At 45.8% G+C, this 18,334-nt stretch overlaps 2 protein-coding genes across 2 annotated transcripts; both read right to left on the bottom strand.

Moving 5' to 3' along the window:
* Positions 1-129: 129 nt before the first annotated feature.
* Positions 130-2,653, bottom strand: LOC144151378 (nuclear receptor 2C2-associated protein). Its single transcript, XM_077682412.1, has 4 exons — positions 2,467-2,653; positions 1,919-2,009; positions 1,630-1,807; positions 130-302 (listed from the first exon to the last, which is right to left on the bottom strand). Exons 1-4 carry the CDS (start codon positions 2,499-2,501, stop codon positions 184-186), a joined length of 423 nt encoding a protein of 140 aa, XP_077538538.1. The 5' UTR covers positions 2,502-2,653; the 3' UTR covers positions 130-183.
* An 815-nt stretch (positions 2,654-3,468) lies between these two features.
* LOC144153881 (suppressor of tumorigenicity 7 protein homolog) lies at positions 3,469-18,321 on the bottom strand. The gene is made up of 9 exons (XM_077685632.1): positions 17,873-18,321; positions 17,505-17,587; positions 14,218-14,575; positions 13,421-13,499; positions 12,943-12,997; positions 12,751-12,850; positions 9,733-9,830; positions 5,938-6,052; positions 3,469-4,477 (listed from the first exon to the last, which is right to left on the bottom strand). The coding sequence occupies exons 1-9, from the start codon at positions 17,877-17,879 to the stop codon at positions 3,822-3,824; spliced, it is 1,551 nt and encodes a 516-aa protein (XP_077541758.1). The 5' UTR covers positions 17,880-18,321; the 3' UTR covers positions 3,469-3,821.
* Positions 18,322-18,334: the final 13 nt, after the last annotated feature.

Genomic DNA, 18,334 nt, shown 5'->3' with positions numbered 1-18,334 from the left:
AGAGAACAAGAAATGTTTTGCATGTGCATCAAAGCTACATGCGCAATTGCGGCACTGCAGCCCATGACTGACAACCGTGCCTGCATGCACAGTGCAACCAATTTTTGAAGTGAAAGCAGGTGACGTCTGTTGTGGAGTCATTCATTCTTTTTATTGAAGACATTCCCCAACGTACAGGTGACCCTACTGGTTGCCAACAACTGCCAGATGATACACCACAATTCTGCCAAACATATCTGTGCTTGAGCGAAACACAATCCGCAACCTGGTGACGGGCTTGTCCAGCTCCAGGGGAAACTTTTACTCTCGTCAAGGAAAATTTTCAAGTAATTAAAGCCATTCCACTCAATGTGAAAGCTGTCGGAAGTGCAGAGCAGTGATTCGTCATGATGGGTTGTACTGCCGTTATCAGCTCACTGCTACCACCGCATGCAATTCAAATTTCCCGCTTTCACGGTGCTTGCGTGCCCCCAGCCTGAAACTGTGCCAGAGGGAGTTCTGTTCTTTTTGTGCTTGCCTTAATTTCGTATGCTGGAGCTGTTTTGCGTCATTTCGAACGCACCATTTTTTTCTTGCTCAGCTGGAGCCTTTTTGTGGCATTTCAAACGCGCCATTTTCTTGCGCGTGGACCCTTTCTGCGTCATTTCGAACACGCCATTTTTTTGTTGCGCGGCTGCTTATTCCGCTTACTATCGTAGAAAACAACCCAACAAGTGTTCCTAACTAAATAAACACAGGTGCTGCCGGTTAATTACGTATATTTTGCCTCAAATGTACTTATAGCTTTCTTATGTACTTATATATACATACATATATATATATATATATATATATATATATATATATATATATATATATATATATATATATATATATATATATATATATATATACGCACCATTTTTTTCTTGCTCAGCTGGAGCCTTTTTGTGGCATTTAAAACGCGCCGTTTTCTTGCGTGTGGACCCTTTCTGCGTCATTTCGAACACGCCATTTTTTTGTTGCGCGGCTGCTTATTCCGCTTACTATCGTAGAAAACAACCCAACAAGTGTTCCTAACTAAATAAACACGGGTGCTGCCGGTTAATTACGTATATTTTGCCTCAAATGTACTTATAGCTTTCTTTGCTCTAAACAATGGGGAGATGTAGGCCAAGCGTCAGCGGCTCACGAGTTTCAAATGCTTATGACTATATAAACTGCTTGGCTTTCAGAGCCACTGAGGTACGCCACGACGACAGCGCTGCAACGAGACGCCCTGTTGCTCTACTTGGGTACAGCGAGCGAGCTAATACGACAAGGCGAGCGCCTAAAGTGCTCTGCACTTAAAATTCAAATTCCGGGGTTTTACGTGACGAAACTACACCTGGGCTACGAGGCGCACCGTAGTGCAAGGCTCCGCATCAATTTTGACAATTACGGGATCTTTGACCTGTGCTAAAATCCCAACACACAGGCACTTTAGTTTTTTTTCTTTTCCTCCATCAGAAAAACAGCCACTGCAGCAGCACAACACCTTAGCCACTGAGCAACCACAACAAGTGGAGGACATTGTTTTTGCAAAGCGGTACACACACGGGAAATTGCCATTTGCGACAAATCTGCTCAAGAACTTTGAAAAGGATATTTGCAGCGCATTGTTATCTTCTGGGTAGAGCTTCTTGAGCACACTGGTGCCAGAACTGGGACCGTCACTGCCCGTTTCAATTTGCACTTCTTTCCCGGCAAAACCACCTTGGAATTGAAGATGCACTTCAGAAGGCATTACTGGAGCACTGAAATCTATGCTGATCCATTGAGGTGATCCCTGCAAAAGCATGTGCAACGTCATTAACGTTGTCAGTGCAGGTTAGAAAGAAAATGTAACACCACTGGAATTCTCAGTGCAAGCTTAAGAAAGAAGCCAGCTTGTTCGTACCTGGTCAGAATTCCAGCAAGTGTCGCCGCTCCCGTCGGTAAGGTGCTTCTTGCCGAAGTTGGTAGCATCTCTGTTGAGTACCGAACTCACCCTGTTACAAAGAATGTCATTAAAAATACTTGCACGTAGGAAATTCGTACAAGTAATTATTACTTGTACATACATTTTTCTTTAATTCAACGGGTAACTACCCTCTGCACTTATATTAACTTGTACGGAGAACGTCGCTGTTGACAGCCTATCAGTAATTTTGCTGAGTTCCAGCAAATTCCGCAGGTCGATTTGAATGGAAACCGCATCCAACACGCCAAAGATCAATCTGAGGGAGTCAAAGAGCGAAACAAAATCGGTTCTGGCTGAGACTACAAACAGCCTCGGAAAAAAAAGTTTCTCCGCAAATCAGTCGGTGCACATCATTCTTACACTTTTCAGTAAACTGACTGCTGCCTTTTTTACCTTACAAATCGCCGGTAAGTTACTGCCTCCACCAAATTTGACAATGCGCGGTGCGCAGCGGCTGACGCGCGCTCACAAGGTCAGGGACTTACCGGATCTTGGTATCTTCACTAATAAGGCTCGTCATCGGCACTTATGTGGAGCTTTCGATACACTGTATTGTATAATCGAGTACCATAAGGATAACAAACTTAGGTCTTTTTCTCTATGCTTCGGTAATGCAGCACTCCGTCTCACTTCAAAATTGAACTAATTGAACGCGCTTGGATTTTATTCGGCTTGGATAGGCTGCGTGCGGCTAGAGTTGTACAACGTTGGCGGACTCCTACGCTAACTTTAGTAAAATAATGAACTCACAATTTGTTAATGCTGTCCTTAAAACGGTAAACTTCGCATAAAACCGATAACTCGTTATTGTAGGGACATAAGGACAAAATATAAATTTTCCCAATTCGTTCTGCCACACCAGCTTGGTTCGTTTGATCGCACCGATAGAATGCTAGCATGGAGTTGCGGCAGACACACCCCCCGAACCCCCCCAAATAAGATTCTACGCTCACGAGTACCAGGCCATAGCCTCCTGTGAGGCTATGACCAGGCCCAGGCATGCAGCCCCTGCAGTCCCTTGAGGATTTCGACACCCCCCAAAATCAAAATTCTGGATAAAACACCCGAGTTGCGGACTCTTCGATTTGCAATCTCAGGATACCGCAGAAAATGGAATTGGTGAAAAAAGAATCGGAAAAGGGAATACTGGATTGCTACTGGTGGAGCCCATAATGAATTTTGGGCTATCAGAGCCCCACTGTTTACCACCAATGACGTCAGTGCAGACATTGTGCAAGGAAAAATTTGCGCAAGCTTCAATATTGGCGGCATTTTCTGGAAACGCCCTACAGTGCAGAAATACAGCTGAGCAAGTTATCGAAGGATAGTTCTTTGAAACAAAACAATGCGTGCGGTCTTTACAACTCAAACATTGTGCTCATAGCCAGTCTTGATTCCAGAGTGGTGCAATGCAATTTTTTCAGGTGTACCAAGTCAGCCGGAGCAACTTCCTCGAAAAAGAAGAAGAGCAGACAGAAAGCAAGCCATTGATGCGTGTCTAGTGCATGTTTATTCAGCCGTGTTATTTTTTTTCCTCGGATTTGTCAGGTGCCACTCGCACCACCATGAACACATTTACGCTGGGCACACTGCTTCAAGGTGCTGCTCTTTTGACACACAGGCGGAACACACAAGTGTGGGTGACTAGGCGTTTCCTTTTGCTTTAATTACAGCGCCGAGAAAAACCACGGAGAGAAAGAGAGAGAGAGGGAGGAGAGCGTTCAATCGGCCGCAAAGCGCAGCGACACGCGCACACACACACACACACTTAATGGGAGGAAAGAAGAGGGCAGCCACTGCCACGATGACGAGATGGTCGGTGAGATGCGGTGCGAGAGAGTCAGATGCGCGAGAGCTGCTGGAGCAGGCTGGAGGGGAGCAGGGCCTCCAGCTTGTCGAGGACGTAGCCCAGGGGCAGAGCGAGCCATGCGAGCAGGGTGCGGGCGGCCAGGCCCACGGGCTCCGGGTACTGGTGGGTGAGCAGGGCGAGCAGGGCGGTGAGAGAGCAGAGGCCCGCCGTGAACAGGATGAAGAAGGGCAGCTCCTTCTTGGGGTACACGGACAGTTCGTGGAAGGGCGGCAGCAGCTCCCGGTCCGTCGCCTCGGTGCAGCCCGGGTACGGGTAGAAGAGCTGCCCCCGCTCCAGCGGGTAGGGCAGCATGCGAAAGGTGCCCTCCCAGGACCAGTGCAGCAGGTTGAGGGCCCCCTCGACGCGCTTCCAGTGGCGGAGGTGGAAGAAGGCGTAGGCCAGGGCCTCAGAGTCGCCCCGCTTGAGCAGGTGCTCGGGCGGCAGGATCAGGCTCTTGGCCTCCAGCAGGTATTTGGGCACGTGCGGGTTGAACTCTACCGCCCGGTGCACGGCCTCCACCGCGTTCAGCTCAGGGCCCGTCAGGCCCCGGCGCGCCGCGGCCTCCGTCGAGAACTTGTCGGCCACCCCGCGCGCCTTGAGCAGGGCGGCCGTGTAGCAGATGCTGGCTGACTTGGGTAGGTTGATGTCTGCGTTCGGAAACGCACGTTTGTGAAACACATTTCAGGTTACTGCAAGGAAGCACCAGGTCCCAGCGACCTTGTTTTGAGGCTTTTTCTTTTTTGGGTTGACAAAAGCAGGCAGCCTTGCTGTTGTTTTTTGGGGGAGGGGAGGGAGCTAGTTTGCCCCGTTGTAGTTTTTATTTAGGTCTGGTTTGCACATTGAGATGCAGAATGAAGCCGACACAAAGCCTCACAAACAACCTTTCAAAGCAAAGCTCTCATTTAGTAAGAAATACAGAGAGCAGAGACTTTTGTTAGTACACCACGCATATGGCAGCACTGGTGAATCGGAAGGCCCAAATTTCAATAAGCCAGTGGTACGGTGGCAATATTTAAGGACTTGCATGCTCAGTGTAGAAATTCTTGTATTCGTGTTGCAGGAAATGTGGATGCCCGTGATCCTGAGTCCGCACACACGTTGGGAAAAGATGTGATGGCGATGCGCCGAGAAAATGTCAGTGTTCCCAGGCAGTACCGCCGCTAGGTCAGCAGTGCCCTGAGAGGTGGCACCACGCATGCCTGCGCGTCCCCACGAGGGTGGGCGCAGTAGAGACAGTCTGACAGATCCCAAATAAATGGCTGTGCTTTGGCACTACTGTCTATCATGCTCTCGAATAGGCGAACCTCGTTGGCATGCCGTGAATGCACGGTCGCCCAGTTGAGGCATGTTAACCCATCTGGTTAATGTTCCTAAAGCTAGTGTAGTGGCCTGTGCCAGACAGCTGGCTAGGTCACCCTCTAGAACCCCATGATATTCCAAGCCATTAGCTCTAGTTAGTTGTGTGCAGTAGTTTATCCTTAGCTTATTATCCCTTATTCCATTTGATTGATTTAGGGTTTAACGCGCCGACGCAACGCAGGTGTTGAGGCGCGCCGTAGTGGAGGGCTCTGGATAAATTTTGACCACCCGGGGATCTGTAACGTGCTCCAAAATCTCGTACACATGGGCGTTTTTGCTTTTCACCTCCATCAGAAAAGCAGGTGCCATGGCCGGGAATCAAACCCGCATCCTCGTGCACAGTAGCACAATGCCTTAGCCACTGAGCCATCGCGGCAGGTATCCCTCGTTCAAGTACTAAACCTTTTTATGTAGCCAGATGCACACAATGAGAATTACTGTTCTGTTCTACACAGTAATTGTTTCTGCATAGTTGCATGCATTTATAAAAACTGTTTTGCTGTTGATTTTGTGGCTCTCTTATTCACTCTACCAATCATTAGTCCCCATTTATTGGCAAAGTATTCCATTAGCTATACATTAAATGAATTTGATTCTCGGAAACAGCTTTTGGTATGAATTTTCTGGGCAGTTGTTATCTGGACCCCTCTTCAGTCACTCCCCTAACAGAAGAATTAATCCACAATCATTTCAGAGATTTCAAAGATGAAAACCATGTAACCAGGCTAGTCGTATGAAGTCTCCTCACCGTCATATTTAGCCAGGACAGCCTGGACATCCGCGTAGGCCTGGAGCTCCAAGAGAGCTTCAATGAGATTCTCGTGGATGTTGAAGAGGTTCATGCTCGGAAACTCCTTCATGAGCTGCAACAGTCACAACACCGCACTCATCTGTGACAGTCCAGTAGATAAACGCTCGTTTCCAGTTTGCCAACTGAGGGTCATGCCAATACTATATAGAGGGGGCTCCCAAATTAGTTTTTATGCAAAGCCTTCATTTATATAGTAAATGCACCCCTCCCCCTTCCCCCCTTTTATCTGTCAGACTTTGTGGCACTGCAAACACTGATGCACTGGCACACTGAAACAGTACAAAGTGAAGTGGCAAGAAAAAGGGAAAAAGTTGCATTTCTTGCAATGCTTGCACTGCCCGTAATTTATTTTCGCTGCAAAACATGCACCCCTGCATTGGCCTTTATGCCAACCTCAAAAGCTGAGAAAAAAAAGAAAAGGAAAAGTCAGTGATGCCACAGATAAAAACCAATTTGGAGAAATTTTTGGAGCTCTCTGGAGAACCAGAAAGTCCATTTTGGAGCAGTTTGGAGCAACTAATTTCAGTTGTTGAAGCAATTTACATACGGCAAGAAATGCCCAGTAAACTATCTTCAAATATTGTTTCTCTGTAACTTATTTCAGTTAATTTTACCATGTCGCCTGGGAGTAAAACCTGTAAAAAAAACCTCACGAGTGCTTAAAGCCTCAGGGTCACTCTGAGACCCCTCCAATATCGTGAATGTTCGATGTTCATTTTTTTAGTGCAGTATTGCAGGTCAGGGGTGGAGGGAGGATAAGCAGGAGTGGGAGCTAGGAACACAAACATACAATATTTGGGAAGTTATATGGGCAAAAAAATTGTAGGAATACATCATTAAAAGGCAGAAGAAACAGGGAAAAGCATTATTCAGATTAGCAAATGAAAAGATATAGCAAATGAAAAGAAAAGAATGAAGCAAACTGAAACCATCACAAAAAACAAAACGTTTTAATTGAGCAGTGATCTGAAAAAAGAAGTTCTATTATTTTAAATGCACTGTTGAAAGCAGAGTTTTATTTTAGCAGGTATACCCAAGAGGGTGAATTGTTTACCCCACCATTCTTACTGCTATAAAATGAATATGCATTACACTTAGGCAAAAATAGGGCATTCTGTAAGCCCTGCCTAACTCGCGTTTCCTTTTGCCTGCCTCAGCCAATCGCACAACTGTGCATATTACGTCATAGGTTCTAGCGTGGGAAATAAGCTAGTGAGTCGCACGGCCATTCCCTTTTTCCTGATCCATCATCATCAGCCTGTCTACGCCCACTGCAGGGCAAAGGCCCCTCTCATGGATCTCCAATTATCCAGGTCCTGTGCTAACTGTGATCAATCTATCCCGCAAACATCATGATCTCATCCGGCCATCTAACTTTCTGCCGCCCCCTGCCACGCTTGCCTTCTCTAGGATCCACTCTGTTACCCTTCATGACCAACGGTTATCTTGCCTTCGCATTACATGCCCTGCCCACGTCCATTTCTTCTTAATTTCTACTATGTCCTTAACTCTTTCGTTACCGCGGGAAATTGACCAATTTTGAAGGGTCTAACAAAACATTTTTTTTATACTATACATATTGGTTAGGCACACATTGCAGTGACATAAAATGCAGATTATTCCACGCGCTTTCCAACGACACCAGTTTTAATATTGTTTTCCTAAATAATGATTCCGAAAAAAATTATCGAATTCGAAATTTTTGTCCACGCGTCGAGGAAAATAAGAAAAAAGTAAGTTGTGTATAATAAACCACCAGTAGTAGAAAAAATTTAGAATATACATTTTGTAGGTAGAAATTTCAAAAACCCGTCCTAGAAAAAAAATTGAGTTGCGCAGTACAATTTGTCAGATATAAAAGAAAATGTTAACCCGCGTGGTGCCCGTGCCATGTGGTGAAGCCCAACCTCTATTTCAAGTTTTGCCATTTTGAATAGTTCTCTAGAAGAAATCTGGTGGTTTGACATTATTAAAGGCTCAAATTAGCCTCCACGTGATGTAAAAACCCCTTGTCAATGATTATGACCGGCACAATATTGAAGGCAAGCAAGCGATGTGAAAAAATCCGCTTGGAGTTGAGAACCAAACTCTTTGGTAAATGCTTGTTGACGTTCTGATGATCACTTATCAGTCAGAACTTTCATTTGCGGTTTATAATCATGTTCTGACTCACTATGGTAGCCCTGCTTGCAGGAATAAGGTACGATGCGCTAGAATCATGCCCAGCAACCTTTCACCAAGCCGCCGTCGGGCTGTGAAGCAAGTTCAGCACTACGAGCCCACTGCATTGCAGCGCCACCTAACAATTTCGAAGAGAAACAAATAGAAGGCTGTTGGAGACTTTGTCAGAATAGACAGTACTACTGAGAAGCGACACTAGACCTCTGGAAATACCCTCGTTTGAAACCGAAACTGGGCGGCGAACAGCTGGCGGTGTTCAAGGCCAATTGGAAGCGTTCTCCTCGTCTGAACTGACACCCGACGACTTGGTGTTATCGTTTGACTTTCAGCGGAAGCTCTTATCGCAGAAGCAAGGCGTAGATAAAGTGGAAGCGCGATCGGCATGTTTGTTTTGAGGAGCAGTAGCGGGCAACGGAGGCGCCATGGCAAATGAGCTTGTAGTTGGGTAACTGCGTAGTAGCGCCAAATATGAATTTCGCAATGCAAAAACGAAACCGAAACTGCTGGAAACCGCTTGAAAATTTTAGGCACACTTGCTAGACATGCGGGGGACCATCAGAAATAAGCTTTGGTAGAATAAAGCTGCCCTTTGTCCGAACCAAAGATCATTAGTGAATAGCTGGGGCCATTTTCAAGTAATTATCACCTCTCAACGCTGTCCGATTACAAAGCTGACCGCATTATTTGGTATTTGAGTTGCCAGGAGCCTTTTGACAAAAACAAATTATGGCAATGCAGCCTAACGACGACCTGCATCCTTTTTTCCCAAGTGCAGCAGCCGCGCCCTCTTCCTCAAAAACACACACACCTTAACTCGCAAAAAACGCCGCCAAAAATCTCAATGTCGCCGGAGCGGGAAAATTTAAACTGATTCTAAAAGGGCAGTGCCTAGACTAACCACTGACCGCATTAGCTGTACGAGAAACGACTACAACATGTCGAAATAGGCAATATAAATCATCGATCACCGGTGATCGATTTGAATAGGCGCGGTAACGAAAGAGTTAACACGCGTTTGTTCCCTGACCCACTCCGACCTCTTCTTGTCCCTTAATGTTACACCTATCATCTTCCGTTCCATTGCTCGCTGAGTCAACCTCAATTTAGGTTGAACCCTCTTAGTGAGCCACCAAGTTTCTGCTCCGTAGGCGAGTACCGGTACGATGCAGCTGTCATACACTTTCCTCTTCAGGCACAATGGTAGACAATCTTAGAGGGACAATCTTACACGCATTATCACGGAGTGTGCAATAGAAGTCGGAGGTACGATCGCTGGACAGGATACTGGTCAACTTTCCCAGGACACAAAAGATTTAATTAGGAAATGGCAAACCATGACAGTCTCCACCCCAGCTGACAGAATAGACCTAGCGGAGCTTTCAAAGTTAATCAATAAGCGTAAGACAGCTGACATATGTTCCGTATAATACGGGGAGGCTTGAGCATGCTGTAAAGAACGGAGGCAGCCTGAAAGCAGTGAAGAGGTTTATAGGCATGGGGAAAAATCAGATGTATGCTTATATGAGTAACTCAACAAAAAGCTCCACTCACATCACGCATCATCTTGACAGCCTCGCGCACTTTCCCGAGCTTTCGGGCACACATGGCCAGCCTTCGGCGCACGTACACAAGCACATTGCAGTCCCTCCCTGAAAGAGAAAAGCAGAACACAAAGGGCCACGTATCACTACACTGCACACAAACAAAACGTGCACAGCATGCTTGCTTTGAGCGAGGGTCGTGCACAAAACTGTGCTGCGTGGTCGCAAATTCTTAGCAGTGGATGAAAAATGCACTATGTGAGAATGAGACGAGCAAGACGACAGGATGGGTGCACGCTCAGAACAGATAAATTGCTCAAAAATATGCATAAATTCTGAGAATTGTCTACTAATTATGTCGGTTGTCTAGACTGAGTCGTTCACAGCCAAATTTTTGGGTTTTTCTCAATTCTGTTTGACCAATTAGCTCCATTTATGCTATTACAATAAAAACTTGTTACATGAGACACTGTTACAAGGGACTCTTGGTTATAAGACACATTTGAATGAAAGCGTTTTGGTTGGTTTTCCAATGTTTGCCATGTTAGCAACATCGCATACAAGAGACTATGGTTACAAAGACACATTTTCCGGGTCCCTTGAGAGTCTCTTGTAACGAAGTTTTACTGTATAGCAATTACAGGTTACTTCTGCAAACCTGCATTTTTGTGTAAATGCAAGGCATTACACAGTTCACCATTTGGACTATTTTATTAATATTTTTCTAATTTTTAGGTTTTTCAAAATTCTACTCGACCAATTATCACCATTTACGCTATCATACTGATTAAAGGTGGAACCTGATTGACTGATTGATTAATTTTCGGGTTTAACGCGCCGACGCAATGCAGGCGATAAGGCACGCCATAGTGAAGGGCTCCAGATTAGTTATGACCCCCTGGGGATCTTAACGTGCACTGAAATCTTGTACACAGGGGTGTTCTTGCTTTTCGCCTCCATCAGAAAAGTGGCTACCATGGCTGGGAATTGAACTCGCGTCCTCATGCTGAGCAGTGCAACGCCTTAGCCACTGAGCCACCACAGCGGGTTCCGCGAAATCTGCCTTTTTGTGGGAATGCAGGGCACTAAATGGTTCGCCATTTTTAAAATCGAAACTTTAGTGTCCTTACTAATGACGTTGTATGCCAATACGGCCAACAGGAAAGCCAACTTTCTCTGAAGATGATGATGAACAATTGTGGGCGAAGTGGGGGAAAAAAAAAAAGAACACTTCCTTCGGCCAGAATCAAACCTGGGTCCCTATCCGATTGCTCCATGTTGACATGGTCGCAGCGGCTTGGAAAACTCAGATGACAACCAAAGAATCCGTCACAAGAAGAATGGCGTTGCTCTGTGTGGCAGAAGGCTGTTAGCCACAAGACGTTAGGCCTATGAAGTTTACGACATTAGGCCTAACGTCACACCTTGGGGTTTAACACCTCAAACCAGCACCCACTCAAAAAATTGCAGCAGCGGGATTCGCGCTGTACACCCCAAACCCAAACATTAGGCCTACGGAGTGCACATCCAAGAGTTGCTGTGGGTATTCTAGAAAAGTGGTGTGTACCTCCAGAGTAGCACATACTCACAGTGTAGGACTGGCCAACGAAAGAATCCAACACGAGAAAGCTTCGCAGTCAACCATCGCCGTCGTTAGACGGAAGAGTGCACGATTTTTAAATATTTTTCTATTTTTGTTTTTGTTTTTTTTTTCTTGATTATGTTTGACCAGTTATCTCCATGTACACTATTACAACAAGTAAAGGTGGAACATACGCAAAATCTGCATTATTGTGGAAATGCAGGGTGTTACACAGTCGTGGCTGTGGGTATACTCGGCAAAGAATGCTATGCATTACGTAATAATTTGCGCATTGATCACACTGACAAGTGCGTCAGCAACTGCCTACATGGACATCGACTGCCTATGAAAAACAAGGCAGGGTCATGCTTGCTAGACCATTGCAAAGATTGTGCACACTTGACAAAAAAAGGAAGACATTGATAAAAGTGGGGATTCTATCTACTGTGAACTCAAGAAGGCTCATTTCATACGTTCAAGCCAAACAGTGTATCACACCTCCAGCCTACCCTCCCTCCGTTCCTCACATTAAAGTGTTTTTTTTTAATGACTGCTTCATGACCTTTTCATGCATGCGAAAAATTATGTAAAATGTATTTTTTGCTAGAATTAGACCATCATGAGTAAGCACTTATCCTGAGATCTGCCTTGCAACATTCTTCTGAAATCCGTTATTTTACCTACAGCACATAACAACTTGCTGAACAATGTGTTTTCAAACTTCTTGTTTTATAGCTTGCTTTTGATTGTATCCTGGTCCCAGAGCAGTTAAACAACCTTTATTTCTGGCTCCCCGCACACCTCCACATTACTACACTAACGTGTTATTTCTGCTTTTACTTCTTTTTTACATTTGCTTTACTTGATACTTGCCAGCACAAAAGGATCTTTTCTTTACGTTCTTATCCTCTCGCGGTGGCTGATAACATCAAATTCCACACAGCACCGACTAGCCAGCATGTCTGTCCTAAGTATGCCTGGTAGGTTACTTGCCTACCAAGATTTAAGACGGCTGTGGACTAAATCATACAGAGCTTGCCTGATGAAAGTTTCTGGAAGGCTCTTTTCTTTTCTTTTGACTTTTGCATGCTAAAGATAAATACAGAAAGTTAACTTGATTAATTTTATTTCTCACAAGGCAGAAAGCTTGGTGGGATAACAGCTGGCATACCTTAACTACCATAAAATAAAAATAGATGGAATAGTTAAGACTAATAAAACCTGCGGAGGGATGTCTTCCATGTTTTCGTCTTTCCTTTTTACCACTGTTACTTCCTTTTTACCGCTGTTACTAGAAGGCAATAAAAAAAGAAAAACCGAGATAAACAATGTTGACGAGGCTCATCCTACCCTGTCAACTTATTCCAATTGAGGCTGAACCAAATTCGAGTGCAATCCCCTTTCAACTAAATTCTTCACGTTTCAAGTCTTCAGGGCGACACTCACTGTGAACAGCTTCGTGAAAGGACCCCTGGTGCTGTAAGGGCTGGCTCTTGCGATGATTGGCCTCTGCATACTTGAGGGCCTGCCGAAACAGCTTCTCCGCCTGCAAGAGTCCCCGCAGCGAATCTCGTCAGTGACAAGCACGACAGGCAAGAGTGGAAATGATAATGACAAAAAAAAAAGTGGGCTCCTCACCTCTAATACGTTTGGGGCTTCTTCTTCAGCTAGCAAGATGTAGGCCGTCACGCATCTGCAGAGACAAATCCACATTGTTTCGTTTTAAGAAAGCATGGCACAGTGCTGCAGAAATGGGGCACACCTGACAGAGATTCTTTTTTTCCTTAAAATATAAACACAAGCCAAGTTGGCTCTGCATTCATCTTTCATTCATCGATGCATACGGTAGAGTCAAATTTCATTATACAGGGCACCAACAAGTACTACTTGGGCGAATTTTTAAACCGCAGAATTTCTACAAAACCAAGTAACTTTGGTAGAAACAAGAGAGAAAAAAAACAGCTTTATCATGCTATGTTTCATAAATCAGCTTGATAGAATATAATAAACTTGCAACCCTATTCAAGCTGCTTGGCAGATTCACTTTTTTGGGGCTTGGGGGCCCTGCACACAATCAGGAGCAAAGGTCAGCGAGTGAGTGAGCAGCAGCACTTACTCTGAATTCTTTTCCAGGGCTGCGTGAGCGTGTTGGATGCGGGTCTTGGGGTCTCTCTCTCGCCAAGCCATCTGCATTACTGCAGAGAACAATCAAAGCCAAGACTCCTTCACTCCACTCGGCTCAAGGGCCTCCAAAAGCTGGGGGCAGCATATCATCTTACACACAGCAACACTCACATGAAATCCCAGCAGTGCAACGGAGTAGTAGAATGAAATCTGTCCAAGTCAACGTGACAACACAAGCAGTTCAAGCTTAGAGTCATAGGAGGGAGCTAAGACTGGCTACAATAAAAAAGGTTCACAGACAGAAAATAAATGCTAGCTGGAGTGGTGTGGCGCTTGCTCACTGCTACGTAGTGCACCTTCTTTCATGTTGTCCCATTTGTGTATGGTTTCCCACATAAGCTAAGTTCCATCCATGGGCCTTCTTAGCCCACTTGCCAAGGTATGGCGTAAGGCTAAGAATAGCTACAGTGCGAATATAAACAAGGACGCAGAAACAGGACGGGACGAGCGCTAACTTCCAACTAAATTTAATAAGATAAATCTTGCACCTTTTATATGCACACTTCATGTTCGTCTTTCTGTGTCCTTGTGTATATTCGCGCTGTAGCCATTTTTAAAATGAATTACCAACTCGCCCAACAGTACACCTTGATAAGGTTAAGCTTCTTTACACTTTCATCGTTTCAGCATGTAGGGTAGGGTGAACAAACGGGACCTGAGAGGCGTCTTTGAACTCTGAAGAGGACGCTGCAAACTGGGGGTGGGAAGGGACGTGCTCCAGCAGCGTACCTTCGCAGTCGGGGTGTCCCGCGTCGGCCTCGCAGGCAAACAAGGTCTGGTGGTCCTGGGCGGACAGGTTCATGTCGTAGAAGGTGAGCGGCTCGCGGCGGGTGGCCGCCAGGAAGCGCGAGTACTCGGCGCCCCGCAGCAGTGAGAGCGGGTTGCGCCACACCTTGCACTCGCCGGCCGACGAGGGGGCCGCTGACGAGGGGGCCGGGCCCCCACCGCGGTCCGAGGGGGGCCCCCGGTCACCATTACCCCCCTCGCCATCCTCGGCCCCTCCGCCCAGCCAGGGCGACAGGTGGTTCAGCGACACCTGCTCGATGAACGACGTGCCGTACTTGCGGAAGTACCACCACTCAAAGATCTGCACACAGCATGGGTGGGGCAGGGGGGAGGGGGAAAGAGGGAGAGCAGGCAGCTTTTTTTAATTGTTAGATTAACAACTCTTGTAGTGCTACATCATGTTTGCTACTGTTTTTCTGCTTGTTTTTCTTTGCCATTTGGCACAAATTACTTCCACCAGATTCTTTTCTTTTACTCACGTACCATCACTTACATATGCCACACGACACGCACTATCCTATAACTTCTACGTATACCATGTCACAACTTTTACGCTTCCAATTCACAGTTCTGTTAATTTTTTGAAGCAGGCACATTAGCCCCTCAAAGCTTCAGATTTCTGGCCAATTCCCCAAGTGGGTATGTGTCACGAAGAAAAGAACAACAACTTTTGCTCCTTCACTGCCCAAGTGCAGAGATAGCCCAGTGGTGCACATTGGGTTGCCAGGTTCAAATCCCATCGGAACACACGTGCTTTTTATTTACTCTTTACAGCAAAAGCCAAACGGACAGCAACACTTTTTTGCAGAATGGGGCACTTACGGCTTTCGCCTTAAAACTTGGAGGTTTTTAAATGCCGAAGCTACACTTGTGCTATGAAGCACACTCTAGTGGAGGGCTATGGATTAAATCAGACCATTCAAGGATTATTCGCGTCACTGAAATCTTGACACACAGGCATTTTCACCTTTAACCTCTATCAGGAGTAAGCATCAGGAAGGAGTGCACTACTGGGAAAAGGTAGGCACAGCATACCTGCCTTACGCACAGCATAAGACAAGGCAATGGTTTGTCGTTAATGTTCAAACGCATAAAGAATGCCGAGTTACACTCAAGGTCGTACAACTCTTAAAATTAATGCAATTACTTTTATATTCACAATTTCTTTTGGCATTACAATTGCCCAGAAGTCTGCTACACACATTCCCTGAACTTCAGAGAAGTTCAGAAACTTGTTTACCAACAAACCAGTAATTAGCTCAACAGTGGTTTACTATCCTGCACAAGTGTCTGTCACAAGCCACGTGCAAAGGTGATGCCTGTGCTCCATTAAAATCTTGCTTCTTGTCAGTCACAAAATGCAATATAACGTGCCTGCTACAACAAAAGTCTGATTACGTAAGTACAGACATTACAGAACCAACTCCACTACAACTAAATCCCATTCAAGGTCTCAGGCTGCTGGGTTCAGTTCCTGGCCACAGAAGTTGATGGAGCAAACATACAAAACCACCTGTGTACACGGGGTTTTGGCACCCACCAAGGAAACCTCTAGTTTTCCGCTACTTCACAATTTCATAGTCCGGCTGTAGCTCCGGTGCATTATAACCCACACTTTAGTTCCACTCCTAGCCTTACTGCATAATAATACTAGTAACCTAACATCTCACACCTAAGCCCTTCACAGGCCAATGTATTCCAGGGCAAAATTTACAGGCACAAACTTTAAACTACCAGACACACTCAGGCTCCTTTGAAAGTTGGCTGGGTTTAATTAATACCAGTTTTTAACTGCGCAATACAACACGTGCCCAGGCGAAACACTTCAAACACTGCACACAAGGCAAAAAATTTCAACGAAATTGAAACTGAAACAATGCCTACTGCCTTGGTTGAGACATCATAGTTTAGTGTTTGCTAGCTGAAGTTTCTGTTTATTAAAAAGAAAAGTTTCCGTCTACATCTATATCTTCCTGCTTCAGTGATTGTTTCAGAAAATTTACCGATTTGCACTGTCACAGATCGTAGCGCAGGAAAGGGGGCACAATTTTTAGACTTGAAATTTTCTGCGTTGACAAGCAACCAGTGCCACTGCTGTGAGTGCCGTATTTGTATTCACAACTCTCCCATCCACCGATATAGGCCAACCTGCTTTTACACTTTAGCGTCCAGTCAAGTCTACGCCCATTAATGAACAGTCTTCTTTAAAATCTTTGGCCAACAGTGCAAATAAAAGCAGAAACATTGCTTTCCATCCCTCAATACAATCTGAGAGGCTTGTTTGCCTGACGTGATTACGGGATAGACAGAAAGAAAATACACACCGCATTGTGGAATGTGTTGTGCCCATTCTTTCTGGAGCGTCTTTTCCTCTGCCAGTCCTGTTGCTAGCCAATTTTCTTATAATCTTCGCACATGTCTTTCAGTAGGTCTGAACCCAAACTCTAACAGTAACAGGTTAACATTGCTTCACTTTTTAGCAACCTAGTTTCGTTTTGTCCCTACAGCATTATAAGCACGCCAGGAGTTTCGAATGATGCTAAAACCACTTGAAATTTGGAAAGTCAGCTGGGCTCTTGATACACAATATCATACGGTAAGTCTGTTTTCACACTGCATCTTCCCTTCTTGCTAGAAAGCTGAGTGGTTACTGCTATAAGCATGGCATGCCTACTAGCAGTGTACTGCGGCTCTCTAAAGGGATCTGTTAAACCACTAATAATAAACGAACTAGCAGACAATACTACCCTAACAAAAAATAGCTGGAAACGTGCCATACCACAATAGATAGGTATACAATAGACCTGTGTAGTGCAAAAGAGTAAACGCCCAATTAAAAGAAACTTCTCTTCTATACAGCAACGCAGGATGACTTGCAAATACAAAATTACAACCAGCGACTAGATCTTAACAGTTACAAAGCTTTGTGCTGTTTTAGGCACTCTATAGAAGCGCATCTCCGCGTAAGCTGTATATAGCGCTATGCGTTTGCGCATACTCTATGAATCGCGAATTATTTATATGAAAAGCATAATACGTAGGCTCTGTCACAAAGTAAACTCCATAACATGGTGCACGTTATCGGCTTTTTGCGGCGCGCGCTTTCCCACTATACGGCTGCGCTAGGTAGCAGCGAGACGACGATCGAAACACAACGCCAAAGCGCGCGAATTCAGAAATCATCCAAGATTACACGATGCGCGCGCCCACAGTTGATGCACGCAGCTCACCAGTATGAGGCCGGAGATGAGAGACGAAGTGCCCGTCAGAGCGACGTAGAACTTGGGCGTGAGAGTGTTCAGAAACACGGAAGCTGAAAGCAAAACACACCGATTACTCCGAGATGCGACGGGAACGCATACAAAGACCTCTGTGTGCGCGAGCGCGGCGCAAATTGAACATCTGGCCCGACTGACACGAGACGCGGCAGTCAACAGCTGTGCGCATGCAGAAGCGCACTCACAAGGCTTCAGCTGTACTAACAAGTCCTTCAGGCGGCGTTTACAGGAAACTTTACGACTTTTGGAGACGCACAATATCGTCCTCTATTGCGCGGAAGAGACGTTTACGAGGTTGGCAGAGCGCTCGCCCGACTCACCCATCATGTAGACAGCGGTGCTGCGGTGAGCCGACTCTGAGAAGTCGGACACCTTCAACGACCGGAACAAGTTTTCTCGAACACCGAGTTTTTTAATGCGGAATATCGAAGCGCGGTTGCGCTCTCAACGTTGCATTATATTACGGCAGAGGCTTTATCCGGCGGAACCGCGGCAAACAGTTCGGCATGGCCGAGGGGCAAGCAGGGGGTTCGGTTTGTTTACGCGCGCACCAAAGACGAGAGCGACTACTGTTTCGGGGGCTCAGACAGCGTACGACGAGCCATGAAACTGGAAGGCTGACGAGACGAGTAGCGTACAGCGCGCGTACAACACCGCTACAGCTACCACGGTGTCAGATCCGCTGCAATGCTGCAAAAAAATTAGCGCACACAAAACACAAGCCAAAAAAACGCGTCTGCTAGCTGTGTATGGACAACCTACTATGCATTCAATCGTGAGGG

Source organism: Haemaphysalis longicornis, unplaced genomic scaffold, assembly GCF_048455015.1.
Source record: "Haemaphysalis longicornis isolate Haplotype H1 unplaced genomic scaffold, Haemaphysalis longicornis Haplotype H1 scaffold_9, whole genome shotgun sequence".
NCBI classification, from domain to species: domain Eukaryota; kingdom Metazoa; phylum Arthropoda; class Arachnida; order Ixodida; family Ixodidae; genus Haemaphysalis; species Haemaphysalis longicornis.
This window is presented reverse-complemented; position numbering and strand designations above follow the sequence as displayed.